Below are 24,330 nucleotides of genomic sequence, written 5' to 3' on the forward strand. Positions count from 1 at the left end.
ACAGACATATCGGGAAACTAACCAAGTCTTTAAAAGCTAAATATGAGACTAAAATAGCCTCCCAAGCAACCCAAGCAAAGGAAAAAACACAAAGCATTTTTCAGTTGAGTCCAAAATCTTAAGGGAAACACAAAAGTGTGTTGAGTTGGCTCTAGGTGGCATTACTTACACTCAGGCAGAAGAAATAGCAAACCTGTTGGCCCATAAATTCAGCTCAGATTTGCCCCGTCATCACCGCTGGTTCCATCTCATGAAATACCTCTTACCATTCCTTTGCCTGTTATCACAAAAGAACCGGTTGGTTGTCACTGCAACTAATCTCTAAAGCTAGAAATACAGCATTAATGGGACCTAATGGAATCCTAGGCTGCCTGTTAAGTAGCTTGAAACATGACCTAGAGGACCCACTTGGATCTCTGTTTAACCACAGTTTCCAAACAGGCTTTGTCCCAGTAGAGTGAAAAACAGCAGTAGTCATCCCTCTGCACAAGGAGAGACCATCATTGGACCCAGGAAACTACCAATCCATAAGACTCACTAGCCTCATATGCAAGGCTGTGGAAAGATAATATTGGACCTGGAAGTAAAATGCAACCACAGCCAGGAGATGGAACAGTTCGTTGAATGTTCACCAAAGCAGATTCGATAAATCCAAATAGGCACCAAACGAATTCAAATAATTCCTTTATTCAGAACCACAGAGTTATAAAACACAAGCGCTTTCGCTCAGACGAATTCTGAGCTTTATCAAGTGACACCATGCTGTTACATCAGGTGTCTTATATACCATGAAAATCCTTGAATTAATTAGGAAATGCTGCCAATTAACATTTTAAAGAGACTGTGCGCTTTTCTACATGTTAAAAAATCCATTAAACAAATTGTATAAAAACAATAATGGGGTATACTTAAAATAATGCATTGCTACATCTATTGTTGCTAAAAATATTAAAAACTTTAGGAATAAGTAGAAAGTTATGCACTATTTCCCTAGTGTTTAACTTTGCAATAAAATTTGCTGTGTGCAAAATCCTACATTTGTTTTAAAAATTGAAATAAGATGAATGACCTGGAGTGCCAAGTGTTATTCATAAAAATATGATGTAGAATCAATGGCTGATGTAGGTATTGTAATATTTTCTTAGCCTTATTCGCAACCTTGCTGAAAAAAGGAGAACAGTGTATCTTGACAAAACCAACCTGTGCTGTACAATGGGTCATTTCTTAACATAGATATTGTATGGTACAACATTAAATAACACATGCCTGTGCGTGTATATGCTTGTAGCACTTACGTGCATAAGAAATAACAAACTAAAGCCTTGCCCTTCTTAGTTTCAGTAATGACTTGATACTAATCATACTATTAAGCCCAGGAGGTCTCCCAGCATCTAGCTTTAATTGCCAAAGGAGTTCTCAGTATTCAAGAGTTGATTCCCAATCAATAATATTGGACCTGATCAACAACATAGGAAATCTCCAGACTCTAGACCCAACCCATTTCAGCTTTATCAGGGGCAGGTCCTGCCTGCTCATTCTGGTGAACAACTTTGAGAAGGTAACTAAGGCCATGAACTAGGGTAAGACCATGCATACCGCCTACCTTGACCTGACCAAGGCATTTGACACAAGACCCACTCTGGTATTATTAAACTCTCAGAATTGGGCATAAACCTCTACGTCACCAGATGGATAGTCATATGTCTCATGGATGGGGCACATGTTATTAGATTGGGGAATCCACATCCAGCAAGAAGCCAGTCACCAGTGAAGTACCAGAGGGCTCAGAGCTGGGATCCCCTTTTGTTTGGGATATACTTCTCAGATGCCAAGGCAAATGTAGATGGCCTTTGGCTGGCCATGTGACCTTTGGCTGGCCATGTTTGGTGATGACTGCAAGTTAGAGGCAGTCGTTGAATCCCCAAACAATGCTGCTGTCCTAAAAAAAGGACTGAAGCAGATTAATGATTGATGTCAGAGCCATGGCCTCATATTATATATGAAGAAATGCATAATCGTATCCTTTGGGAAATCATATACCTCTGCAAATTGCAAGTTTGATAGCACCCCCTTAAGACTGGACCAGTTGGTGAGATGCCTGGGTACTTGAGATAGTAATATGAATTCTTATCACCATGTGTCCACAGTGGTGAGAAAATCCTTCTGTGTCTCAGCTTACAAGTAAGAGCATGGCATCAAGATCTAAGGATGTCATAGTACCACTGTACTCTGTCCTTATCAGATCAATAATAGAGTACAGTACACCCTTTGGCATTTACCTTGCCAGCCACCTGCAACAGTTTGAGCATCTTCAGAAGTTTCTCACCAAAAAAATAAAGGGTATAACCAATGTGTCATATGCAGACCAATCAAAAACCCTATCACTGTATTCAGTTTCCTACCATTTACTGAGGGGTGATCTGTACCTGACCTTCAAAGCAGTCTCTGACTCAACCCTGACAGAAATGTTGCATAATCGCAAATCCAACTGCACGAGGGTTACTTGTTCCATGGATCTAAACCTGATCTTTGGCATGAGTAGATCATCCTGGAGAAGACAGATGTGCTCCAGAGAGTGCCCCTCTTCTAGAATAGACTTCCTATTCACAAGAAGCAGAGCCCTTCCCTGACCATCTTCAAATGCAGTCTGGACCTCTGGATGGGAAATCACAGATTCACTCCTAGGGTGGTGCCGGTGTCCCTTATGGAAGGAAACTGTCTGTAAAAATTGTCAAACCCTCGCTTGCTGATCCTTGTTATATTTCCCCAAGGGATATAAAATTAAAGTCTGGGTAAAATTTGCTAGGCTTGTAATGGCTGTTGAGCCATTAGCCAAGTAATCTCCTATGAGCAGTGGTATGTCTGGTCTCCACCAGGGAGGTTATACTCCCCTTTGCATCTCCAAGTGCTTGAAAATACCCCCCCCCCCCAGAAATGTGAAGCCCCTTCACACCTTCACCTCCTTGCCATGCTTATCCAGTGTTGGGAGCTACTAACTGAATACCTTTCACCTGGGACTCAGTCAAGGTTCTGTCCCTTTGCATCATGGAATTAGGATAAAAACTCATTAAACTGTATTTAGTCATGTGTAAGTCACGGTGTTAAATCTGGTGAGCTGGCACAGCTCTACAACAAGGTTTTCATTTTCTTTTCATTTTTGAATTTTCCACCTTATCCATTTCATTTTACCTCTCCCTCTGCATAACCAGTCCAGGGTGTATTACTTTATGAAGTGACCTTATTTTTGGTAAGTGTTAATTGAGATGGAATGAATGTGTGTGTGTGGCTGTAAGTGACATCAGTAGATTGAAATACATGTGGCCTTCGTGGTGTTTGTGATGGGACTGTGTGACTTTGAATAATTGAAATACATTACTTTGACCATTATTTCTTTCACTTTCTCGCAGCTGTTATCTTCAGGAGCAGTTTTTCTCTTGCAGGAATTTATTTTTACTGGCAGAATACCAGCTACTGGTATTTCTGTGGACAGTAGAAACCGTATCTGCTACCCACTTCATTAAGACATACCTGTTTTTTGGGGGGATTATAATGACAGCATTCTGGATAGTGTTGCAGCTGTACATTAACACCAGCTTATACATCACATTATACGTTGTACATCAATATAGTAATTACAGCAAATGAGGTGGGGAGTATGTAGATGGGTATAGCATCATTATATTGAAATACATTATTGTTTCTGTTATATCAGCCGGAGTGTGGGATAGCTTTGAATGACAGCAGCCTGCTGAAATTGAAATACATTACTGTAGCCACTGTAGTGATCATGGTAGGTGTGGCTGTGAATCACAGCAGCAAATTGAAGTGCATCACTGTGGTCATGCTCATAGGGGTGAAAACAAGAACTGGCTACTGGTATCTTTAGTCATTGTACATGTGCTCTTACCTTCAGGGGCAGTTTTGCTCTAGTAGATATATTTTTTATTAGTACAGGATACTGTATTTTAGCATTAATTATCACATTATACATGCATAAGTTGATCCCTTATTCAAAGCCATTTTTTTCATAAATTTCTTTGACTTTTACACAAGTATAGATTTTTTTTCAGCTTGGTTACTCTTTATCACAATGAGTTGATATAATATTCTTTAGAAAATATGACGAGTAGAGAATGAAGATGTTTAGCTGTAATTGCAATTTAAATAAGCTAGCTCTTTCTAGTAAGGACTGAACTGTTAAGATTTTTGTCATCAGTCTCATGTACACAGGTATCATTTATGTAGTAATGTAATACAGCATTAGACATTAACTACAACACCATGCCCTATGAAATTATTTTCATGCTGTGTGTGTGTGTGTGTGTGTGTGTGTGTGTGTGTGTGTGTGTGTGTGTGTGAGTGCGCGTTATCACAAGTGGGTATTTGTGTGTGTATCTGTGGGTTTTTGCATGTGTTTGTGTTGTAATCTTTCACTATATATGTATGTGTGCATTTGTGTATGTGTTCTTTACGTGTTCCAACCTTTCTTTCTTCACCAGTATTAGTTTGCTGGCTTCACGATTGAAATCAACTTTGAACATGTGAAGAAAAAAGATTTTTGGCTATAGCCCATATTCTGTGTGCCTGATCTTTTTGGGTCATAAGTGCAACCCTAGAACCCTTTCCCTCTACAATCATTTTAATAAGGCTTTGAAGATAATTTTATTCCAGCAAAATCCTTAAAAGATGGGATGGTAGTTCCTCCAGTGAGATAGTACAGGGGTTAATTGTTTCTGACTTTTCTTCCCACTCTAGGAACAACCAGAGAAAGAAAGAAAGAAAGAAGGGAAAAAAGTGGAAAAAACGTGGAATAAAATTTAAAAAAACACTGCAATTTAAAGGGAAAAAACTTTGTAAAATCTGATGTAATGAACGAGGAGAGGATCTTTGTTCTTCAGGTTCTCTTTGAGGCCATTATTGCTATCTTAAAAAATGGTGGCATCTCTGTTTCTCCTCAGTTGTAGTCTTTTAATGCATGTCTACTTCCTGTTATTACATTAAGGATGGAAGCTGGAAAGTGGCCCTACTGGCTTAGTTGTCAAAGTGTTTGCAGAAAACAAATGACTTGGGTCATTTGGGATTTGGGGTCACGGTGGGTTTAAATGACAAGAGGTGGATTGTGTGGTTAACTCTAAACTAGGACCTCCATTTAGTTGGGTGGAGGCTAATTCTGAGATCTGAACTGCACAATTGGTGTAGATCTGCATGTCATATTGTCGAGGGACCAGGATGGAAGAGAATGCAGGTCATTTTTATTCAACAGAAGTGCTTAAGGCACTGGAGCTTAGTGTACTGAAAAGGGCCCCATTGTCTGCAGTATGAAAATCCTGTTTGTTCTAACCACCAACTCCTTTCACTGATTTCTCAATACAAAGAAAAAATGTTTTTTTTTTTTTTTTTTTTTAAGAGTGGGACCAGTCCGTTATAGGTTAGTAATGGGACAAATGGAACTAGCATTTTAGATGAGGTATCAGTAGTACTGGCACTGGGCCTAAGGCCCGCAGAGGTATCTAAGGGCATTGAAAAGCATTAATGAAGTATTGCAGTTGCAGAAAGCCAGGGTCTGCAGAGTCTGAAGATCCCCCAGATCTGAAAAGGGCCCCATTGTCTGCCATTCACAACCTTCCTTAATGATTCTATACTTTGGATTCAGCTCCTCCATCAGACTGAGGAGGTCTCTGTTTGGGGCTGTCCACACACCTGTAGCAACTTATACTGTGAAGTTGTATGCCATTTATGGGAGTACATGCTTTCCGTAAACCCACAGCTGTATTTTTCGACCTGCACATTTGAGATCACTGTCTTTACTATTGTGTAAGAATTTCTGCATTTACTGGCCTTTCCAGCACCATTAATTATCTTTGTGACAATGCAGTTCCAATCCAGGAACCACACCAGTGTAAATGTTGTCTTGAGGCAGAGCATTACTGGAAAACTGACATAATTGCAGTGATTTAATCCTGCCTGTTGACTAAATAGGGGATAGTATTTTGGCTTGCTCTGAACCAGGAAGATGGTGCCTATGAAGAGCTCCTCAGCTAGGGAGCCAAAGGATTACTTTCCACATAGACCCAGGCATTGCTGGGAGCACTGCCCCAAGGGCAAGGGTGCATCCCAGCCCCAGTTGATAGCTTGGTGCCCAGCTTTTTTCACTCTGCTTTCCTCTAGGTCATCATTGTTCTGTTATTGTTGTCAGATATTTGCCTCCCTCCACAAAATCGCATTGATCCAGATCTGTCAGTTTTGGCAACATCTTTGCTGTCTTTTAGCTAGCTTGATCCCCTGCAGCCGTCTTGTGAGTCAGCCATTGACACTTGAGAAGGACTTCCTTCCTTGGATGGCCTCCTAAGCATGATTAACCCAGTGGGTCCTAAGTAAGGAGTTTTTCTGGATTGCATTTGTTTGTCCAGCATTTTTGACTTAGTACTGTCTAGGGAATGTTTAAAATCGACCAACTCATTACATTCCTGAAAACATGTACTCCATATCCTCTGTGTTCCATCATATCTCCAGCATTTGATGTTTACTCGATGAAAAATTCTCTGAAGTCTGCTGGAGGTATAAAATATCTATTCAAATACTTCTGGCAAAAATCCTAAATTTTCTGGACTTTGTTGCTTATTTGGGAGCAATACAGATGTTCTCATATTGTTCTTTTGTATGTTGCATTTCCATTCTGTGTTTCATATACCTTACTAATTATCCATTTTTTAACAGCAGCCTCTATTCCAGACTCAATTAAAAACTCGGTCACAGTTGGTCTCAGCACTCCCCTATCCTTTTTCTTTGTTTATACTCCATCATTCCCTAGTAAGAAAGACAGTCTTAACCTGCAGTCCAAACTTTTGCTTGGCCTCATGCCACTCTATACATTTCTCTCTCTAGTTATTTGCTCTCAATACCTTGGTTTCTTTGCTAATTTTGCCAGTAAGTGCCAGACCCCTCTTGCCTATTTTCTGTAGCTGTACTTAGCCATTCCAATTGCTAAAAGCTCCTTTCTGTGTTCTAGTGTTGTCTTGGTTCGTAAAATACTTTTTTCTACTTTATGACTTTAACATCTTTTCTTTAAAGAACTATATCCAAAATCCTACTCTCTCTACTTATTGAACTCACCTTGTTTCTTCTTCACCATCATCCTTTTCATTTTGATTTATAACCTTCCAGTTGTGTTGTTTGGGAACCTTAACTGAGTAGCTCTGAAGCATTCCTTTAACTCATGAAATCCTGAACCACCTTATTTTATAGTGAGAATCAACTTATCCCACTTAACTTTTTCCCTCCCAAATACATTCTTTCAACTGTCTATTATTTACAGTCCACAACAACTCATTTTGCTGATAAAAATATGACTTTTTTTTTTTAAACAAAAAGGACTAAATCATCCATTACCATAATCAAGAGCTTCCAGCTTCTCTTTGTATTATTTTTTATTTAGTATCTTCTTACATATTCTTAGCTGCCACAACAGAATTATTTTTGGTCCATATGTGACACTGCCAGCCCAGCTATCTGGAATTTTGTAAATAATTCACTGTCATTTGTGAATACTGATATGATTTATATAGAACTGTATGTTATGTACTGAGCTTCAAGAATGTAACCACAGCATACCCTGCTGGAACATAGAAGATTAAGTTACCAAACTTCAAGAAAATAAAGTTGAAATTAAGTGCTTTGCGATGTGCTATCAAAGTTAGTTTCATTGCAGCAAGAAGACAGGATGTCTAAAGCTAGACGTTTTTCTGTCGTCTTGGAGAGAAGTATTTACTGTGTTTAAAATGTAAAGTATTTTATTGCTCTGTGACTTCCTAGCAGCTGCACTTCTGGGAGATATGTACTTCTCACACAGAGATGTTAAAATTCTGTTAGTATGTTAGCCTGGAACTGAAGTCAGGTGACAGCCATCCAGGCTGACCCAGCAGTAATATTTAATATTGATTTAAAAACTCTCTCAGAGAAAGACTGTGCATTTTGTATCTTGTTTTGGACCTAGAAACACCCATTCAGCACTTCTGCCTGTGTGTTGCTCTGTAAGTAAGTTTAGGGCATATTATCTTTTAGATATAGATAGGAATATAGTAAAGATTAGTTTATATGTTTTCTGTATTTATTTGAGACTGTCCTGCAATGTTGTTTTAAAATATTTCCTTTGATTCTGAACTCTTTAGTTACTGTGTTAATTGAGTATTGTCTTATTTTTTATTATTATTAAATAAATTTAAACCTATCTTCGTGGCTGCTTTGTTTAGAGATATTTAAGCTCTTTAGAGTACTTGCATATGTATTTGGTGAAACTATATAGGCCACTCCAATAGCCTTGCTCTTGGTCACACTTACCATTTGGATTACTAGTAACATTGCACAGTAGAATTGGTCACCCTGTGTAAGGGCCTTAGGTAGCTGATAAGTAGGGGTTGGTGGCAGTGATAACTAACTTGTAGTCTGGGCAGAAGGGGGCATAGCTAGTAAACCTGTGCCAGCCTTCCCCAGGTGTGTGTGTTTGTATATAAATCAAATCTCAGTGTGTGTGTGTGTGTGTGTGTGTGTGTGTGTGTGTGTGTGTGTGTGTGTGTGTGTGTGTGTGTGTGTGTGTGTGTGTGTGTGTGTGTGTATCAGCTATTTGGGCAGGGACACAAAGCACTGGTTAGACAGAGAGGGTACTGGAGGTCTTGGCTTGACCCCCTCAACTGAGATATTAACCATACTGCTGTGCCAGTGGGGAGTCTTATTGCAGATCTGGAGAAAGAGGGAGAAACCAGCTGCAGACTGGCTGTGATCTCTGTCTTCTCTTAAGGGAAATTGTACTTTACTATGTGTGTGTACTTGCCATCCTCCCATTGTGCATATCCCTCACTGTTGCCAATGGTGAGGATTGAGGCTCCTTGATTACTGGGCCAGTGCAGGGGCATCACACCATAAATTGAAATACTTCATCTTATCATGTCCCCATAAACAGGAGTATTGCTGAAACAACTCAGGCGTAGGTGCATTATATACTGCAATAGCCTTTATCTTAATTTGTTTTATATCCTGAAAAAACTTGTAACTGTTTCAGAATGTTCCACAACACCCAGTTGTCCTGTTCTCAATTCATCAAGTACAAAATAGTCATCTAGAAATAAAACTTAACTGTTCTTGATTACCATACCATTTTTATTCTTGAATCTACGAGTTCCTTATTTTCTTTGCCAGTGGACCTAGATATAAATCAAATAAATGAGGAAAGAGGACTACCCCACCTTGTTCCTGTGTTCAAACATAGCTTGTTGTAGAGAGAGACAAAACCTCTCACCTTAATTCCTGCATCTGATCATTCATATATCTTCCAAATTAAACCCTATTATTGCATCTTGTAATACAAATACTGCCATTGCCCTACTCACAAAGGTCCAGCTGACTATTGAATGCCTTCACTACATCAAGAATCACCAAAAATAGCAGCAGCTTTTTTCACTCTGCTTTCCTCTAGGTCATCATCGTTTTGTTATTGTTGTCAGATATTTGCCTCCCTCCACAAAACCACATTGATCCAGATCTGTCAGTTTTGGCAACATCTTTGCCATATTTTAGCTAGTATAGACATAAACACTTTTGTGGTTTAAAATTGAAATGGTTCTAAATGAAGTTGGGTCCCAAAGGTTTTTGCTCTCGTTGGGTAACACAGCCACCACAGCTTTCTTTGAAGATGTTGGTACTCCATACTTTTAAAATGTTAAACAAAACCTTCTACATCTTTATCACTTTCTACCCTTCCAACTTCCATGCTTTCACACGAATGCTGTATCTTCATGTAGACTTTGACTGATTATACATCACAAATTTCTTCCTAGTTTAGCTATTAATTGTTGAGCCTCATCTGCCACAACTTTAGCATAAAGTCTTCAATAAATATTTTCTATTTGTGCCTTTTTCTTGGTTTCCACATTCCTCAGTTTTGTACAAATTTCCATAAATATTTGACATATATGTAATATCTGTAAAAAAATCTGTTTATTTTGTTATAAGCTCTCAAAGTTTGGCAACAACCCTTTCCACTTTTTGTTGCCCAAGGCATTGTGCTCTGGAGTTATCAAACTAGTTAATTTAACAGCAACTTTTCTAAACTTGTGAATATTACCCGAATGCTCCTTTGTTTTCCCTTTAGCACTTTGCAGGTGTTCCTCTTCTGGTTCTATGGAATTTCCCTTATTTTGTACTGCTTTATCTTTTGTAATCTCCATCTAAACAATTTATTTTACTTTTCCCTACATTTCTGTCCCTCTCATTCCATTTTCATTTTACCCCACTCGCTAAGTGTCCCTTTTGAAAAATTTTACCTTCCCTAATAACTCTAAAATAATTTCCATTACCAGTTTCTTAAATTCCTATCTCTGTAATAGATAAGTAGGAAATTGTTAGCATCTCATTTTTATTTCATTACTCTACATCTTTATCTTAGCTTTTTTTGTGTTTGGGAGATAGTTACTGGATATGTTTCATAGCTTTCAATTAAGTACATTTTTCTGTGAAATACGATTTCTGTCCAGTCTAACCCAGTTATTGTACCTTATAGAGTAATATGTAAATTCTGCCTGGGTCCCTACCAAATTCACATTTTCTATACCAAACATTCAAGAGAAATCTTGACGAGTGGATGGGCAATAGGAAGTTCACCCCAGGGATCACTTCAGTGGCCTTGCTTGACAGGGGCACTGGGAACTAACTTTGGGTGGCATGATGCCAGGGAATCTTCTTGGGCTAGGCTTATATAGGCTCCAGGGCCGTTAGCCTAGTACACACCTATGAACCTATATATTTTTTTCAGATGTCTACCACCTTTTTATGTTTTCTCTTTTATGCCCCCTGATGCACCCTTACTATTGCAAATCAGGTTCCAGTTCCCACCCGTAAATAATATTCCCTGCTGAAAACATATTATTGCATCCGGCATTCTCTTATGCTGCATAATAGCAGTTTTAGGTAGAATACAAGTGCATGTCAGTGTAGTCCACTTCCCCTGCCAATAACCCTTTACTACCACAAGTCTGCCATTATTGTCTGTTTTTCCCCTGTTTTTGTCACTGTTGCAGCCCCTCTGGTATCAGTGTTATTACTTCCCTTTTCCTTTGTTCACAATATTCTGCTGAATATCCACACTGAAGTCCTATGTTAAAATTTCATACTTAATTCTATTAATTTGTTTATCCTGCTACATTGCTATTGGTTCTGTACACTTTGCATTTTTCTATACCTGTAAGGCCTTTTATGTCATAATATATGGACATAGTAGCCGTTATGATATAAAGCTTTTTCTCCTACCAGTTGTACATGACAGTTCTTATGAATGTGGATTTCCAACGTTTAGCTTACATTCACAAATTAATGTTTGATAGGTTGATCTCTTAGATAGTTGCTTCTATTCTCTATTAGAACCTATGTTACAATTTCAAGATTTTTGCTTCAGTGAAAACACTCGTACAAAAAATAAATACTTTTACAGCATGCTAACATTCCCCTTTTAAATTAGAACAAACAAAACTGTGTACGTTTTCAATAAATGATGTTTACACCTCCATATAGGAATAGATGCCCCAAGTCGATGTCTGCACCCAAATGCATTATCTAATCTAAAGTTAAGGTTACCTGTGCTAAAGCGCATGCTACAGCCTGATTTATATCTGTTATTTTCTTGTCGGTATTTCTTTAAGATGTGAAAAACAGCTTACATGCTTTCAGTAAACATTGAGTTTTATCCCTAAGAAAAAATGCACTGGCTACCTTTAAACAAGCTAAACTGTGCACTGTTATATTAAATGCATTAAAATACTAAGGCTGATGGAGAGGCAACTTCTTGTATAACTTGTTCGCTTCCAGCAATTTCAAGCTGTATTTTTCTTTGAACTGCTTCCCAATGTACTGTTAAATGTTAACCACAGTATACCTTGTACAATTCACTCAGCATACTGTTTTCCAACCTGTTGAAAGGGCCACTTTGCTCTGACATAGCAGGAAATGAGTCATCATCCCCAAAGACAAGGCTTCATCAAAATGTAGTAGACCAGAGAAGAAAAAAGAAAAAAGCAGGGCAGACAAGTCTGATCTTGCTATATTAGTGAAGAGGGTTCCTAGGATTGCTTCCTGTCCTCCTTTCCCAGCACCTTTGGTGACAGTCACCACCCAACCAGGTCATCTTCCTCTCCCTAGCAGGAATAGTCTGGTACTGCTGGATAGACCTGCTCACACAGAATAAGGGGTCTCTGCTACACCCGCAGGTGAACAATCTAAAACTGACCTTATGTGTGATAGAATCCTGATCCCTTACAGACACCTTTACTTAGAGGACGTACTTAATGTTCTGCAGGAGGCCAGAAAACCCAGCACTAGGAGAAACTATGTGGCTAAATGGCTCAGATGCTCCAATTGGTGTCATAGGAACAAACAGGACCCCGTCACTACCTCCATCCCTAGGGTCCTGTCCTGCTTGTGTGAGCTACTCCAAACAGAACTGACATATTCCTCAATCAAAGTCCACTTGTCTGCCATCTCTGTCTGTCTGCCCATTTCACCTCCCCTGGCTTCCAGACTGGAAGTCAAACTCTTTTTAAGAGAAGTCCTCCACATCAAACCCCCACGGAAACCCATCCCTCCTCCATGGGATCTAAACGTTGTATTAGAAAAGCTAACGCTTGCTCCTTTTGAAACCAGCACATTGTACTTCTCTGAAATTTTGTACATTCAAAACAGTTCTGCTAGATGCCCTCACGTCCGCCAGTAGGGTTTTGGAGATCCAAGCCCTGATGGCCACATCCCCCCTACCTAGTCTTTCACAGGGACCAAGTGGTGCTCAGGACCAACCCCTCCTTCATGCCCAAGGTAGTTAATGAACTCAAGTTGAATCAAACCATTAACCTACCGGTCTTCTACTCCCATCCTCAAAATGCTTCAGAGATGACCCTTCACTCTCTGGACATGCACAGACAACTAAGATATTACCTAAACAAAACCAAAGACATCAGGAAATCAGAACAGATGTTCTTCATGTTTCACTGTTGCAGTCATCACATTTGGGTTTTCCCTGCCAGGGTAGCCCCAGAGGCTTAGTATTTCTGCATCGGTTGCTGTCGCTCCAGGACTGAAGTCAGGTCATCCGTAGTATAAAATAAGGCAGCCGACACCATTACCCCAGTCTTTCTTGCCAAGGAGCCCGAAGCAGAAGCAGTTCACATGATTGCCGGTCGGCCGCTACCTGAATTTTCATTTTCAGAATTGAAGTTGAAGTCTTCTAAAGCTAAGTACCCCATTGGGGATTCTTTTTTCTTGCTCTAACCGATGTCAGAAAAAGTTAACAGTTGTCTCGCCTGTGTAAAGCAAGTACCACACTGAGACTTTAATTCTTACTGCGTCACTTTCTTAGGCCCAGAGCACGATGTCCCCCGCTGTCGCTTTTGTGCTTTGATCAATGCCAGAACTATACGTTGTTGGGCCTTTATTGCAGCTAGATTTTTTTCACTCTCGGTCCTCGAATTCTGATTTGGCTTCGGTAAGCCATCCCTTTCACTTAAGTAGACTCTTAAGTTTCGGTACACATGCTATGGAACACATTTCATTTAGACCTGGTTCATTACAAGCTTCTAAACGTAACTGCCAGTTGAGTTCACTTCTTTCTAATAATAATTTAACTAAACTATCATCTATGTATTTTTTGTTTTCTGTAACTTGGCTTATGTGGGAAATGATCCTAAATTTAAAATTATGTTCAATGTTGTAATCACAATGTCTAGCTAAAGCATTGTCTATTTTCTACTTTTTGATTGCATATACGTGTTCATAAATCCTGTCTCTCAGATGATGGTCAGTTTTACTGACGTAAAATGCTGGACATTGTTGACATTCGGCCAAATATACAACCGATCTATTATTACAGCTGTATGTTTCCCGAATGTAAAAATTTTCCTTTCTAATAACGAAACATGTCTGACAGCAGATCTTCCGAAAAACGTAAGGATAAAGACAGAGACAGACCGCACAGGTCCAAATCTACCGATGATGCTTCCATTAAGCTAGTCATCAGTTCTCCAGTCCTCAGTGCAGCCCCTGATATCCGCATCTGTGGATTTGCAGGCCGCTACCAAGACCCTTTTGGAGTCCTGAATGCTGCGAGACTCTTCATCGACTAAGGATTCTGTGGATGTCTCTACCTTGAATGGGTCCAGAGTCACTGAGCAGGCACCGGCTTCCGAGGAAGTACTTTGCACTACCAATTCTCTACACAGACCGACTTCTTTTGCATCTACCATTCTTTCGAAAACTACTGAGTTTCTAAAGCCCAGGGTATGAACCACACCCAAGAAACCGATGACCCAATCTCAGACACCTGCTTCCTTGCCTCAGTCTCAGTTGCTTAAAATGGCAGAAGACCTTATAATGCTGATCAGGGGAAGCCAAGCTACTCCTTCCAAAAGAAAGAGGTTTATCCCCAGTAGTTTTATCTGAACAGGAGTCCAAAGACACTGAGGCATCTGAATATGAAGACATGCAACCCCTTTCTGCTTATGAGGATTCTGATACAGAGGAATTCATTCTTTCAGCCTCTTCACCCGAGGACTTTTCCTTTGGGGAAACCCTTCATACTTTAAGGGAGCATTTCTAATGGGAATGTCAGGACTACTGTCAGTCTAAAAAGAGACTCTGGGAATTCTTAGATCTTCCACAGCACAGACCTCTGGCCATTCCTCCTGTCCTGGATGTTGTGAATGATGATTTCATGGAATCTAGTTTGACTCCTGACACCCTCCCTCCTCCTCCCAGAAAACCTGACCGGTATTATAGAGTCCCTGACTCTCACAAATTTCTTTTTTAAAATCCTACTGCTGACCCTGAGGATATTTCTCAAGGGCCCAAAGGAATTAAAATCCCACCCCCCTCAGATAGGGATTCCGAGCATTAGTCAGATGGGGTAAAAAAGTATACACCTCTGCTACTTTTGCCATTAGAGCACTAAATTGTCAGTTCCATGTGCTAATATTTCAGCAACATACCATGGAACTCCTCAAACAAAAAATATATTTTCCTGCTTGTGCAGAAAATAGTTACAAGAGTCCATGCTTTCTGCAAGTCAAGTAACTAAACGCACCTTACAATGTGGTTTTGATGCCCTAAAAGCATCTTGCAGGGCAGCAGTCCTTAGAAGGCATGTTTGGTTTAAGGAACAGCCCTTGCCCGACCATGTCAAATCCAAATTATTGGACACACCTTTGTACAAAAACAACTTATTTAACACCAAGGCAGAGGAGGCTTTAAAAAAGATGGAAGAAAAAGCTAAATCTATGCAGACAGTTAAGGACTTCCTGCAGGTCCAGCCACCCAGGTTCAGTAGGCATTGCCCCTCCTCACACTGGTCCTTTCCTGCCCCCTCCAGGTCAGCTCAGCCCAGACCTCTGGAAAGCAGGCCCCCCCCAGATAGCAGCCTCAGGGAATGCAGAGATTTAAGCAATGGAATTCATCCTCTCCAAAACCAGGGAGTGCTAAGCCCACCCCTTCATGGTAAGAACTCACAGTGACTCTCCACTTCCAGTCCCTCCCTCTGCCCACCTGCACTTGCCCCTAGGAGGAAAAGACTCCTTCCATGGAAGCACCTGGGCCACCATTACCAACGACCGCTGGGACCTCAACATAGTGTCCACCAATCTATCAACCCCAAAAGGGTTCCCAGATCTTCCCCCAAACCAGTGGGTAGAGACCAAAAAGCAAGTCCTTTCCCTGCTCTCTATGAGGGCAATAGAGCACGTTCCTGCAGAACAGATAGGCCAAAGTTTCTACTCCAGACTCTTCCTGGTACCCAGAAAAGAGGGCACCTAGTGTCCCATCCTTGATCTATCCATTCTAAACACCTTTCTGGTGATAAAATTCAAAATGTTCACCCTCCGGCAGCTACTACCTATACTCTCCAAGGATGCTTGGTTAGCCACCCTAGCCCTAAAAGAGACCTACCTACCTACACATCCTAATCAGGGAATCATGTAGAAAATATCTACATTTCAGTGCAGGATCACTGCACTTTCAGTTCTCTGAGCTTCCCTTTGGCTTATCCACTGCTCCCAGAGTTTTCACAAAATGTCTGGCGCCCACTATTGCTTTTAGCAGGCAAAGAAATATTCAAATTTACCCATACTTGGATGACTGTCTAATTCAGGCAGTCAGGAAAAGCTGCTCAAGCGCCTGGTCTTTGTAAAGGACCTACTGACCTCCCTAGGATATACTATCAACGAAAAGAAATCCAAACTAGTACCCACCCAAAAAATTATATTCCTGGGTGCAAGCCTGGACACAGCATCCCAGATTGCATTCCTTACACCAGAAAAGCAAACATACCTGATAGCCTATTTCTCTCAACTAGCCACCAGACCCCAGTTATCCACAAGGAAAATCCTGCAAGCTCTGAGGTTCATCTCTCTTGCATTCTACTCATTCCATATGCCAGACTGCATATGAGGAAACTACAGTGGTACCAAAAAAGCCTTTGGTGTTAACACTCTCAAGACCTGGAAACTCTTATACCAGTGATACCTTGTTTAAGTAAAGATTTTCTTTGGTGGGCAGCAGCATGCTACCACAACAAGAGACTACCCCTCTCACAACCCCACTCCGCCCAGACCCTCACCACAGACACATCAGACTGTGCCTGGGGTGCACACCTGGACGGCAGGTGCATACAGGGCCAATGGAGCCCACATCAAATACATCTGCACATTAACCAAAAAGAGATGTTAGCTGTCTTTCAGACCCCTCCTCTCCCCAGGGGGCTCTACTGATCAAAACAGACAACACCACTGTGATGTGCAGGGAGGGACTCACTCATACCCTCCCTGCAGGCTCGCCATGACCTTTTGGCACACGGCCTCAGCCATGCAACTACACCTGTTAGCACAATTCTTGCTAGGCTCTCTAAACTCTCTGGCAAACAACTTAAGCAGAAAATCTTCAGGACCCACATGAGTGACAGCTGGACCAAAGAACCTTCACCCTTGTAACTCAGAAATGGGGCACCCCGAAGGTCGGCCTCTTTGCTTCCCACTTCAACCATCAGCTCAGCACCAAGAAGCCTTGCTGCAAGACCTGGAAAGTGTATGCTCTATCCTTCCAGTAGGTTAACCTCTCTGTGTATGCATTTCCCCCACTAGCTCTCATTACAAGGGTACTGCTCAAAGTAAGGGAGGAAAAACCGAGAACAATCCTGATTGCCCCAGACTGGCCATGCCAGCACTGGTACACACTGCTGCGCAACCTGTCACCTCTGCCACCATGGCATCTCCCTCAGATCCCAACACTCCTGACCCAAAGGGAAGGAGAATTCATGCATCCCCAATTGCAGACCCTCTGGCTTATTCCCTGACCACTGCACAAGCTGCCAATCCCAGCAAACAGTTTTAGATGTTATATGTGAGGTGCCGGGATGGCACAGCCCTCCCTACCTGTCATTCTGGATTACCTTGCTGATCTACTACACAGGGTTCTGTCCTTTTCTTCTATTAAAATTCATGGTTCAGCTATCTCTGCACATTTCAGCACAGAGCCACCTCTTTTGTCACACCCTCTCATCAAATAGTTCCTAAGAGGGGCTAACAACTTAAGGCCACCCAGAAGAGCACCTGCCCCAGCTTGGGACCTAAATTTTGTGTTGGAAAAGCTCACCCTGCCCCACTTTGAACCAGCAGCTTTAGCAGAGTTAAATTTTCTCTCATGGAAGACAGACTTGCTTCTGACCATCACTTTAGCAAGAAGAGTATCTGAGCTACAAGCACTAATGGCTGTAGAGCCCTTAATCATTTTCCATGCTGACAGGGTCTCCCTCAGGACTAACCCATCCTTCATGCCAAAAGTGGTGTCCAGTGTGGCTCTCAGCCAATCCATTCATTTGCCCACCTTTTTCCCTAACCCACAAAACAAGGGGGAAAGGATACTACACTCTCTAGATGTGCACAGACAGCACAGATTCTATCTAGACAGGACTAAATAATTTAGAAAGATTGATCAATTGTTAGCGTTGCTGCAGGAACAGAGGGCAAAGCTATATCCAAACAATCCATCTCCAAATGGATAGCACACTGCATCCATTTCTGCTACAAGCAACACGGGAAACCTCCCCCTAAGGGGGTCAGAACACATTCTACCAGAACAACCTCCACCTCTGCAGCTTTCCTCAGAGGGGTCCCCACCAGGGACATCCTGGAGGCTGCAACATGGACATCAATTCATGCCTTCAGCAAGCATTACCACCTGCCTATCTTCTCCAAATCAAGGGCAGGATTTGCCACCTCAGTCTTGCAGGGCATCATAGCAAGCCCTCAGTCTTCTTGACTGCCTCCACCCTTTTCTTCAGCTTTGGGAATCAACCCAATGTGATGACTGCAATAGTGAAACACAAAGAACATAGTACAGATGTTCTTCGTGTTTCACTGTTGCAATCATCACACTTGGGTTATCTGCCTGCAGGTAGCCCTCAGTCGGCCCGAATACCAGAGTCTTGGGATTTCTGCATCGGATGCTGTCACCTCTTCCATGACGTCAGGGGTAAAAAAACATGCAGCCGACGCCATTATATCAGCTTTTCTTGCCACGAGGGAGCCCAAAGCAGAAGCAGTTCACAAGCGCCGGTCGGCCGTTACCTGAAATTTTCGTTGTTCGAGTTTCAAACCTGAAGTCTTCTAAAGCTAAGTACCCCGTTGGGGATCCTTTTTTCTTGCTCTAACCAATGTCAGAAAACATTAACACTTGTCTTGCCTGTGGAAAGCAAATACCTCACAGTGATTTTCATTCTTACTGTGTCACCTGTTTAAGCCCAGACCACGACGTTCCTCACTGTCGGTTTTGTGCCTTAGCGCCCAGACTATTTGTCGTCGGGCTATCTTTGTCTCTAAATTCTTTCACTCTTGTTCTCTGTATTGGCTTCAGTAAGCCATCCGACTACCGATCTTCCAAAAAAAATATAAGGATAAAGACAGAGAGAGACCGCATAGGTCCAAAACTGCCGACGAAGCTTCCGTTAAGCTAGTTGCCAGTCTGCCGGTACTCAGTGAGGTGCTTTCGTAGCCACTGATACCCACTTCTACGGATTCACAGGCCTCTGCTGAGATCCATTCGGAGTCTGGTATGCCAGCCTGTGGATGTCTCCACCTTGGATGGGTCTGGAGCCGCTGTGCAGGCACCAGCTTCTGAGGGTCTATTCTGATCTTCCGATGTTCGTATTAAACAGTCTACCTCGTTTCTGACTAAAGCTACAGAGTTTCTCAGGCCCAGAGTTTGCACTACGCCTAGAAAACTGACGACCAAAGTGCATGCTCAATCTCCCATGCTACAGAAACAAATGCTTAGAATGGCTGAAGACCTTATAACTTTAATTAGGGGAAGCTAGCCTTCCCCCTTTATAAGACAAAGGATTGATTTTCCTTCTGATTCTACAGACCATGAGTCCGATGACTCTGATCCCTCTGATTACCAGGAACATTCCCTTATCTACCTATGATGATTCAGATGCAGAGGATTCCATTTCCTCTGCCTCCCCTCCAGAGGACGTTTCTTTTGGTTAAACCTTGCATACCTTAAGAGAGCATTTCCGCTGGGAATGCCAGGACTACCCACAGTCCAAAAAGAGACTCCGTGACTTTTTAGACTTGCCTCAGCACAGGCCTCTGGTTATACCCCCTCTCCTGCATATTGTAGATGTCTTCATGGAATCCAGTCTTACTCCTGATACTTTACCACCAGCTCCTAGAAAGCCTGACAGGTACTATAGAGTACCTGACTCACAAATTTCTCTCTAAGAATCCCACTGCAGATCCAGAGACCATTTCCCAGGGACCTAAAGGTATTAAGGCTACTACAGCCAAAAACCCTAACCCTTCGGACAGGGATTCTAGAGCTTTAGACAAATGGGGTAAGAAGGTGTATACCTCTGCAACTCTTGCCATAAGGGCTTTAAATTGCCAGTTTCACATGTTGAAGTACCAGCAGCATATTATGGAAGTAATTAAACAGAAAATGTTGTTGCTTACAGATTATGCTGAAAATAAAGATTTACAAGAGTTAATGCATTCTGCAAACCAAGTTAGTAAACATACTTTGCAGTGTGGTTTTGATGTCTTAGAAGCATCTTGCAGGGCTGCTGTCACTGGGACTGTACTGAGATGGCATGCTTGGCTGAAGGAACAAATCTTGCCAGACCATGTCGAAGCAAAATTACTAGATGCTCCATTAAACCAGGAAAATTTGGCACAAAAGCAATAGTAGTTCTTAAAAAGATGGAGGAAAAAGCTAAATCTATGCAAACTGTTAAATATTTCTTACAGGTGCAGCCACCTAGATTCAGTAGGCATTGGCCTTCAAAAACTGGTCCTTTCCAGTCCATCCCAGACCTTCTCAGTCCAAACCCAGGGGCAACATACCACCAAGATTACAGTCTCAGGGTATGCAGAGATCTTAGCAATGGAGTGCTCCCACCCCAAAAACAGGGAGTGGTAAGCCACCCCCTTATGGAAAAAGTTCACAATGACTTGTCTATCATCCTTCCCAGCCATGCCCAAGTACTTACACCCCTAGGATGAAATCTCACCCTACATGCAAAAAAACTGTATGTCAATTACCCAGGACTGATGGGTCCTAAATATTGTATCCCAGGGATACAGATTCTACTTCCACTCACTGCCAACCCCAAGTGGGTTGCCTGACCTTCCTCCAAACTAGTGGGCAGAGACTCAAAAGCAAGTACTTTCTCTTCTCAGTATCGGGGCTATTCAACCTGTCCCAATACAGCAAAGGGGACAGGGTTTCTACTCCAGACTATTTGTGGTTCCCAGAAAATAGAGCTTATGGCACCCAATCCTGGATCTGTCTATTCTCAACACCTTTCTGATGGTCCCAAAATTCAAAATGCTTACACTACAGCAGCTGCTTCCTATGCTAACCAAAAACTTCTGGCTAGTTACCCTAGCCTTAAAAGAAGTTTATCTGTACATCCCCATAAGGGAATCTTGCAGAAAATGTCTACATTTCAGGGCAGGCTCTATGCACTATCTGTTCTCTGCACTTCCCTTTGGCTTATCTGCTGCGCCCAGGGTATTCACAAAGTGCCTGGCTCCAGCCATTGCATACTGCAGGCAGAGGACTATTCAAATTTACCCATACTTGGGCGATTGCCTGATTTAGACAGACAGTCAGGAATTGCTACTGCAGCACCTGGCATTCGTAAAGAGACTTCTAACTTCTCTGGGATACACCATCAACGAAAAGAAATCACATCTGGTGCCTAGCCAAAAGATTGTATTCCTGGGAGAAGCTTGAACACAACTTCCCAGATGGCATTCCTCACTCCAGAAAAGCAGGTTCATTTAACAAACTACTTCAAATTCATAGCCACCAAAACCCAGCTATCTGCAAGAAAAATACTGCAAGCCCTAGGGTTCATGGCCTCATGCATTCTTCTAATTCCATATGCAAGACTGCATATGAGGAAACTTCAGTGGTACTTAAAAAGTCTCTGATGTCAACATTCTCAGGACTTGGAAACACTGATTCCTATCATTCCTTGTCTAAGGGCAGAGTTCATTTATTTATTTATTTATTTGCAGTTTGATTACCAGGGAAGTCCACTGGGCCGAATTGACTCATTTTCAGTGGAGGCCCGGGGAGAAAAGCTCCAAGATACATTATACAATTTAGATACAATTGATAGTCAATGTTAAAGATATTATGTAGAACAGTTACTCCTAAATGCATTCAATATCATGCATAGTTAAATTCATTAAGCTTGAAGGTAGGGATCATACAGTTTCATTTGAGGAAAACAGATGTGTTAGGTGTGGAAACAGTTTACATACAAACCTTTTAAGAAAATGTAAATACGCTTTACATACATCAACAGTAGAATGCTATTTAAAATATTTACAAGGTTGGGCTGCGTGAGGGTAGCTGTAGGAGTTGTTGAGAGCTTAGAGAGAAGCTATAGAAATTGTTGAGAGCTTAGATAGGCTCATAGGAAGATAACTATGAGAGTTGTAGAGCCAGTGCAAGAACCCCCTTGGATTAGGTTGGGTGAAGGCAGGTACATTTCCATTTAGTGGACAGGTGTTTGAATAGTTGGGTTTTGAAGTTTTCTGAATTTGGTATGGTTCTTAGTGTGGAGGGAAGGGAATTCCATTTTGCCTAGTGAGAAAGATTGGAGAAGTTGGCCAGCACTGTGTTTAGGTTTATGGATAGTAATTAAGTTCTGATTTTCAGATCTGAGAGCTCTGTTGGATGTATAAGGGGGAAGGATGTTAGAGCGGGACATTTTGTTAGGTGAAATATGAGTCTATGTGCAGTAGTGAGTTGGAAATAGTCTAGGTAGTTTGGGAGCTCAAGCCAGTTCAGGGATTGTAGGGTTAGGCAGTGATGGGTTGTATTTTTAGATTCAGAGGCAAATTTTGGAGATTTTGTTGTAGCAGTTTTCTAGTTTAGAGGTGATAGAGGAGGACAGGTTGGTTAGGAGAGGGGCTCCATATAATAAGGAAGGAAGAAGATAAGTCGAGGCCAGAGTTTGCCTGGTAGAGTTGGAAAGAAAGCAATTATTCCTATACGGCATACCTAGCTTTTGGTGGGTTTTCTTAATATTTTGTTGAATATGAATGTCAGACTTGAGGTGTTCATCTACAGTAATGCCAAGTAATTTGGCAGAGGGGACTACTTCTGTAGGTGAGTTGGTTTGACTATAGATTTTGAAGTTGTTTTTATCATAGGAGAGGGTCTTTGTGGGAGGGCATATTAGAATCTTCAATTTATTTGCATTGAGAGAGAGGTGGTTTTGGCACATTGAGTTTTCAGTTGTTGAGAAGGCAGTTTGGGTTTTAGTCAGCAATTCAGAGAGGTTTGAGGCAGAGCAGACTAAGGTTGAATTGTCTGCATATTGAATGATTTTAGCATCAGGAATAGCAGTGTGAAAGTTATTGATGAATATGTTAAAAAGCATTGGCCCAAGGATGGATCCCTGTGGTATGCCATTTGGGGTAAGTAGGAAAGAAGGGATTGAGTTCTTCCATTTGACTGCCTGTGATCTGTCTGATAGCTGGAGAACCAGGATAAAGCATTATGTGAGAGATTAAGGTTTGAGAGATGACAGAGAAGGTGCTTGTGAGAAACAGTATCAAAGGTTTTAGACAGATCGAGTAAAACAGTAGGAACTAAGTGTCATGAATCTCAGGCTTGATTGACAGTTTCTAGGAAAGAGAGTAGAGGGGTTATTGTGCTATGGCCTGGCAGAAGCCATGCTGGGTAGGGGTGAGAAGATTGTTTTGGGTCAGGAAAGGCATAAGTTGGAGGTGGATGCAATTTTCTAGAATTCTGGAGATTGGTGAGAGCAAAGCGATGGGGTGAAAGTTTGAGATGCTGGTATTTTTGCCTCCTTTATGAAGAGGAAATACTATAAGCTGAGCTCCAGAGTTTGGAGACATATGATTATTTTATGGATCAGTTGATAATGATGCTGATTGGGAGAGGAATGCCATCAACAGCATATTTTAGGAAGGAATAGGGAATATTGCCGGGAGCGTTAGAGCAAGGTTTAAGTTTGGGCAAAAGTTTTTTTTATAAAGTTAGTGGAGATGGGTTTGAGTTCAAACAGATGAGGTGAGTTAGAAGGGGGGAGAGTGTAGAGCAGTTGGGTTATTATTGGGAAATGTCTTGGTGAGGGTGGTAGTAATAGTGTCTATGAAAAATGACGTAAATTCAGAGCCTAGTTCGAGGTCAGATTTACTTGGGTCAGGACAGGGATTATTCTTGGAGCCTGGATTAAGGAGTGAGTTTATTGAGTTCCAGAATTTTGGGTTTTTTTATTGTTATTGGACTGAAGTTTGATATAGTAGGATTTTTTGTCTTTGGTGATTGGTCGTTTTGCACGGTTGCGGAGCTGTTTATATTAGAGAAAGGTATTGGCCAGTTTATTGTTTTGGTAAAGCTTCCATAGTTTGTCTCTGTGGTGCATAATCTGTTTTGTCTCTTTGGATAGCCAAGTAGCAGTTTTAGTTTTTATCCTTTTGTTTCTTAGTGGGGCTAGTGAGTTTAAAATATCAAGGAAGACAGAGTTGAAGTATTCTATAGCCTTGTCAAGAGGAAGGATGTTTAGAATTTGCCAGTTCATTTGTTTGAAAGTATTTGAGAAAGTAGTTGGGTTGAAGCTACTATGGTTATGAGTTTGAATGTGTTGATGCTGGTGTGGGGAGGAACTAGTTGAGTGATTCATGAAGGCTGGGAGGTGGTTGCTAAAGGTATCAGGAATTGTGCCAGAATTGGTTATTTTATTTGGATCTGAGACTAGGATCCAAT

The 24,330-nt window shown here is 41.5% G+C and overlaps 1 protein-coding gene across 1 annotated transcript in view; it reads left to right on the forward strand.

Moving 5' to 3' along the window:
• NDST1 (N-deacetylase and N-sulfotransferase 1) overlaps positions 1-24,330 on the forward strand; it is a 1,661,305-nt gene that overhangs the window by 1,171,881 nt on the left and 465,094 nt on the right. The window contains exons 12-13 of the mRNA XM_044069371.1: positions 15,753-15,765; positions 17,384-17,402. Of these exons, the coding sequence (XP_043925306.1) occupies positions 15,753-15,765; positions 17,384-17,402 (32 nt within the window). The remainder of the gene's footprint in view (positions 1-15,752; positions 15,766-17,383; positions 17,403-24,330) is intronic.

Source organism: Protopterus annectens, chromosome 4.part0 (assembly GCF_019279795.1).
Source record: "Protopterus annectens isolate FY-2018-M chromosome 4.part0, PAN1.0, whole genome shotgun sequence".
Taxonomy (NCBI): domain Eukaryota; kingdom Metazoa; phylum Chordata; order Ceratodontiformes; family Protopteridae; genus Protopterus; species Protopterus annectens.